The sequence below is a fragment of the Rhipicephalus sanguineus genome, chromosome 3 (assembly GCF_013339695.2).
Source record: "Rhipicephalus sanguineus isolate Rsan-2018 chromosome 3, BIME_Rsan_1.4, whole genome shotgun sequence".
NCBI lineage: Eukaryota > Metazoa > Arthropoda > Arachnida > Ixodida > Ixodidae > Rhipicephalus > Rhipicephalus sanguineus.
In genome coordinates this window covers 88,355,468-88,361,873 of record NC_051178.1, presented here as the reverse complement: position 1 = coordinate 88,361,873, position 6,406 = coordinate 88,355,468, and the positions used below count along the sequence as shown (strand labels likewise).

Below are 6,406 nucleotides of genomic sequence, written 5' to 3'. Positions count from 1 at the left end.
TCCCACCCTCAGCAGCAAGCTTAACACATGAAATGTTGTATGGATATGACCATGCTCCAGCGCACAGTATATGTTCATATTTTTGTTTTACACTGGCTTTTCTGCAAGAATGCATATGTTCTCTTTTCATCACAATTCTTGTACCATGCCTGAAAGGGGTCACACATCAACGCAGTAATAATATGTGTAAATCAATTATTTGACATCTCTCAAATACACACCCCACCAACTGCTGCATTACGCATCTACCAATGATGCTGTTGGCGTCGCAACCGCCAGCGCACCCTTCTCAAGTACTCGTGGTGCTGCGCACGGGTGGTGTCAAAGCGCGCAATGACACCGTCCCTTACTGCACGCCCTCTCAAATAACAGCTCCTTGCTGTTCTCTTTCGGGTCAAGCCCTGTGGAATGGGGGCCCGTTAGAATCTTCGCTGCTGGTGGTGCTGCTGCTGCTGAAAATGTCTTCAATGCCATCAAAGTCGTCAACCGGCTCAGTGGCACCCTCACCTAAGCAAAGATTGTGAAGTGAAGCACACGCTGCAACAATATCAGCAGCACGCTCTAGCTCGTTGTGGAGGGTGCGGTAACGCTGCAGGCACCGGAAGCGGATTTTCAGCATGCCTATGCACCGCTCCACAATGGAGCGCATGGTGATGTGCTCAGCGTTGAACCTGCCTTCAGCACTGTGCTCGGAAGGATGGCCAGAGACCGGGACAAGGAGCCACGGCTCCAATGGGTAGCCACTGTCACCTGCACAAAGATGGAAATAGTGTACTATGCTACATATACCCATGTAGCACAACGTTAGTAGTCAACATCACAGGACATAATGTTAAATCACTGCTGCAACAGCTGACGAGACCCTTAGTGCAGTGAGCTATTCATTTGTTCTGATCGCTTGGGCCACATCCTTCTAAAAAAAAAAAGACACACAGTGATTGCGCTACTACTTTTTTTTAACCTTCTGGCAGGTATTCAGGGGGGTCTCATTTTTTTAACACAATTGCTCCCGTGAGAAAAACGTTTTAGTCTCACCAAGCAGGTATTCGCCTGGCTCTGCAATGCGCCCCGCCAGGAACCGTCGGCGCAGCCAGGTCGTTTGCCAGATGAACGAGTCGTGGTCTGACCCCGGCCGCATAGGCTCGATGGCCAGGATCCGCATCGCCGCATCGCAGATCTGGGAAAGCGTGCGCGGCGAAAGCCCATTGTTGCAAGCAAACACAACAGAAGAATCCGGCGCGGGCGCAGTAAAACGAAAGGCAAACAAGTCAGAGGTTAACTCACGATCATAACATTGAAGGCGTAATAGTGCTTCCTGCACATGAAAGAAGCTTTTCGGGGTCCCTTGGGCGCCTTGATGCCGATGAGGGTGCCATCGATGCAGCCGATCACTCCGGGAATGGCGGCGTGCCGAAGGAAGCCTTCTTTCACGGCCGCCTTTTCTTCGGTCGTCGTCGGGAAGCGCACCCACCCATTTCGCGCGCCCACTTTCACTATAGTTTTTTTTACTCTGTGCCCTCGCCGACAGGAATTTTCACGCTTTCGAAAAAAAGAAAAAAACACGCGCACGTCTCTTGCAATCGGCACGCTGTGACAGTCATATCGGGACTACCCGCGCCGATTAAAAAATTGTAATCTTCATAAAACCTGGCGCTCTTACTTTTGCGGTCGAAGCTGGTAGACAGCCACTACAAGCTAGTAAAAGCACAAACAACCGTTTAAAGCCACAAAATTAGCTAGAGAAACTGGTTTTTACAGCACAGTGAAAGGTTTGCGGTGTGTGTCTTTCGGCCCAAAAACTCGTCGCGAACCTAGCGGCGGCCGCGAACAACTCGAACAGTACGGCGACGCACTCGCGGCGCTCGATGGGCCACCTGTTTCAATCTACCACCGTGGTTTTGGCGCAGCTGTGGCCTCCGTGACTACTTCTGGCTGCGGGCGTTGGTGGAACTGATCGCAAAGGCCATGCTTTTACAGAGCTGATGGCGCCGATGACGCACCGCAACGAAGTTGACGTCACCGCCTTCGCTCAGCAGTTTAAAAAGCCCTGCGGCTGCAGCCGCTGTTTTTTTGCCAAGAAATGCCATTTGCGTTCACTTCTGTGAACTCTTACATTGGTTTTCGAATTCAGCAAGGATCAAGCTATGATTACACATTCTAAAGTCATTTTTTTAAAGTGCTTTAGCTTCCCTTCAACATCGGACAAGGTGCTCGTGATGAACGGAACTTTAAGTCGACCCATGCGCTCTTTCGCATCCCCACATGGTTCCTTTTGGGGGGAGATGGTGAAATTTTCTTTTTATTGATTGACTAATTAATTAATCAATTAATTCATTGCTATGTCTAACCAAGGAGGTTAAAAAAATTGCTGGAGTGGCGAATATTGCGTAAGAGTGAAGCCGTGCCCACCAAAAGATGGCGGCTGCGCGCGCCATCTTAGTAGGGGCACGATAAACCATCGGCGTTTGGCGAAGGAAAGCAAGCGTTATCCTCGCACGCCACTCAAGTTTAATATAGCAACTTTTACGGTTCAGATACTGCTCCAAGTGTCTCTTTGTGTTACTAGTCTTCGAAAATAAGCCTCAAAGTCATGTTAAATTTTTTAACAATCTTTTATTTTATAATTAACGTAGTACTTACACTAACAGATCGAAGCCATTTGATCTCTAAGTAGGCACCAGCAGAAAAGAGCATGTTTCCAAGTTATTTGGTGTGCAAAAGCTGGCTTCACTTTCGCTGGCAAGGTGCTGCGAGAGCTTCCACTCCAGAATTTTTTAAAAACCTCCTTGTGTCTAACAGTGCTTTTGGTTGAACCTGCCCCTTGCTTGGTGAGCATTTCCTAGCCGCTACTAATTTAAATGTTTGAGACATTTAAATGGCACTATCCCAGGCATTTTCATTAGTCACTTGGTTAAAGGATAAAATGGAAACGTAGTTTCTCTCTAGCAGCACCTTATTATTGTGCAGGTTAGGAGTAAAGCTATTTGGATAGACAGCAGAACTCTACAGCATAGCGTGATCGCGTACAGAGGCTTTTCGGGATGAGTTTAGCTAGGCGTGCTCAGGGCGTCCCTGGGCTGGCGGGCGCCCACCATGGCGAGCCAGCCACCGAAAAAGGCCTTGGCCTTTGATGTTGTCGTCCCCGAGGGGACAAGTCCCGAAGACGTCGTCGATGCGACGTCTTCGATAGTAGGCCTTGAAGAAGTATACTGTGTCCAGCATTTTGGTGGTCGGAACTACCAAGTCACCGTCAACAGTGAAGCCGCCCTGGCTCAAATCGTGGACGCGTCTCACCTCATCATCCGAGGCGAACGCGTTGCCATCGTGCCCCTGGGACCACAAGTCACTCAAGTCACCGTCCTGTTCCTGCCTTGCCGCGTCCCCAGTGAAGCCCTCGCGCAAGCGCTTTCTCCATACGGAAAGGTACTTCACATCGCCGGAGGTCTCATGGGGTCACGTCCAACCGTCACTACTGGGACGCGTTACGTACGCATGGAGATGAAGACGTCGACTCCTGTGCCCAATTACCTCAAGGTGGCTGGTCACCGCGTGACCTGCGACTACAAGGGCATTCAACGAGTGTGCAGACGCTGCGGAGACAGTGGCCACTTCCGAATGAATTGTACAGCTCCGTTCTGTAAAAGGTGCGGCGTCTATGGCCACGACGGGAAAGACTGTTCGTTGCCGTGCCGACGCTGCGGCGACCCGCACGCTACCGTTGCCTGCACCATCAGACAGTCGTACTCGTATGCGGCGTCCAAGAATTTCCCGCCACTCCAACCAGAAACACCGGCTAAAAATGAGCGTGAGGATTTGTCGACGCCAGCCCCGGTCACCTGCCAGGACCAAGCTGTGCAAATTGTGACGCTACGCGAAACGCCCACTGTGTCCCCGGCTAGCCCGGACCCGGCAGTTCCCGAAGGCAATGAGGACCCACACAGCGCCTCGCGTCCCACAGTCATTCCCACGGAACCGCAGGTCGAGCCCCCGCTCAACAAGGCGCCTCTTGGCGAACACGTCGCAGAAGTCGACGAGACGTCGGACGCTCACCACATGGCTGTCCAATCCGCCGGAAGTTCACCTGTCATCGAAGAGACTCCGTCCAGGGACGACGACGTCTCCGTTGACGAGGACTCTAACAGCGCGACGAGTGAGACGCCCTTGCGGATAGATGAAGACACCACCCCCAGCGACGTCAGCCGGGACAGTTTAGATGTCTTTGTACAGTCCTCACGCAAGAGCCCTGGCACCAAACGCCGCAGGATATCCAGCAGCGATTCAGAAGCTCCCAGCAGAGACAGAAGTCCCCTGCGGGCTTCAACGCGGCCCCGGAAGCCCCGTGCCTCCGGTGGGTCGCCTGGCCGTAAAAAATGACTGAGACGCTCGCGGGGCACCCGCTCCCGCGCCTGCTAAAGGTACCCATCCCTTTACGTGGCCTTACATTGTATTCCTTTTTATTCGACATGGCTCTTACTCTAAACATTATAACTTTTAACGTTCATGGCTTTCGTAACCCGCAAAAACAGGCTGAGATATTGGCTTTCGCGCGTTCAGTGTCTTGCGACTTACTGTTCGTGCAAGAAACAAATTTCTTTAAGCTCTCCGATGTACTTGCTTTCAAACGCGCATTCAATTTTGACTGTTTCTTTTCGTACGCCAGCACGCGTTCGACCGGCGTTGGGGTCATCGTTTTTAAGCGCAGTTTGTTGCGTGACCATCATGTTTCTTACGATGCATTCGGACGCGTGCTGGCGTTCGATTGCACTTTCTTTTCCTTGCGTATAAGATTTGTCGCCGTCTACAGCCCGGCGGCATCCGTCAACTCTAACGCATTTTTTCGCTCACTGGATGCATATCTGCTGAATTCCCAACATGTAATACTTTTAGGGGATTTTAATTGCGTCTTAGACACGCATGCAGACGTACGAGGTCCGGGTCGCGGCCGTTCCAACTGGAACGCTAGAGAACTTGAGCGTCTCATGCAGCAGTTGGCATTAACCGATGTCCATGAAAGTCTTAACGGTAATATGTACGACTATACTTGGCGGCGAGGAGCGTCTAGTAGCAGAATTGATCGAACATACGCGTCCCCCGGCCTCATGGGCTTTGTCCGCGAGGCTGAAATAATGTCGTTACCACCTACACCAGTGTATATTAGCGACCATCGGCCGGTTAAGTTAACCCTGCACCTCCCCGCGGGGACACCGACAGCTCAGAAACCGTGGCGTCTCGATTGCCGCGTCCTCCAGGATTTTCAGTCTACGGAAGGACTGTCACGAGCGCTAAGAGCGTCGCTCGTCGGCGCAGATATAAGTGATTGGGACCGCCTCAAAGAATAATGGCGCCACCACTGCAGTGCGTCAGATAGGGCGCTTCGCGCCTTTGTGTCCAAGGACGCTTCGGTCTTACTTCAAAAAATACGCACAGCCCACCGTGATCCGCACCCGTCCTCCGCTATACGTGCATGGCAAGAGGAACTCGTTGACCGATACCAGCGTATCATGCGCGCTTCTTCGCTCTCAGCTGCAGCATGGCGCTGTAGACGCGCGCCGAGTGCGCACCCTGAGGTGCTCAGGTATGCACGTCGAACTCTACTCCGTCCGCAAGGCTCACCTGCCCATTCGCTCAATTCTACCGCAACACCTGCAGCTGGTTTACGTGATTTTCAGACGTTTACCCACCACTTTCGGTAAATGGCACAATCTGTTGATAGTATCACTTACCCGGGACCTGTTACTGCACATCCCCTGTTACAAGATTTACCACGCGATTCCAGTGATGCTTATGCGGTTCTCCTATCACCGCCATCGGATGATGAAATAAAGGAAGCGTTAGATGCCGTGAAAAAGGGTTCGGCCCCCGGGCCTGACGGCCTTCCTGCTGAGTTTTATGTACAGTTCTGGCCTATCGTTGGTCCATTTTTGTCACGCGTTATCCGCAAATGTTTCGAAGACCTTACCCTCCCGAACTCTTTCCACAAAGGCCGTATTACTCTAGTCCCCAAGAAAGACTCATTGTCCACGCAACCGGAAGATTGGCGCCCCATTACTCTTCTTAACGTAGACTATAAGCTCTTGGCCAACATCCTGGTACGTCGAATCAGTCCGTCTCTTTCATATTGATACCAGACAGCGTGGCTGTATGAAAGAGGAAGACGACGTCGCTTGCTGGTTGTTGCTGGACTGTCGCCATCTTGTCCACCCTGCGCTGTGCATTGTGAATAGTTATTAAACAAGCTACCTGTAACATTATTGGTGGAGGTGGACGATTCCCGTACCTCCATGGAAACGCGCAGCGGTCGCAACACCGGCGACCCCTCACCGACTTCGCCTGCCGGAGCTTCATCACCGCCGACCCCTTCAGCCCCAGCCACAACCTACGTCACATTCTCGCCTCCCCGGGATCC

The 6,406-nt window shown here is 51.9% G+C and overlaps 1 protein-coding gene across 1 annotated transcript; it reads right to left on the bottom strand.

The window, feature by feature from the left end:
- Window positions 1–394: 394 nt before the first annotated feature.
- LOC119385648 (putative nuclease HARBI1) lies at window positions 395–1,162 on the bottom strand. The gene is made up of 2 exons (XM_037653051.1): window positions 1,036–1,162; window positions 395–750 (listed from the first exon to the last, which is right to left on the bottom strand). The coding sequence occupies exons 1-2, from the start codon at window positions 1,160–1,162 to the stop codon at window positions 395–397; spliced, it is 483 nt and encodes a 160-aa protein (XP_037508979.1).
- Window positions 1,163–6,406: the final 5,244 nt, after the last annotated feature.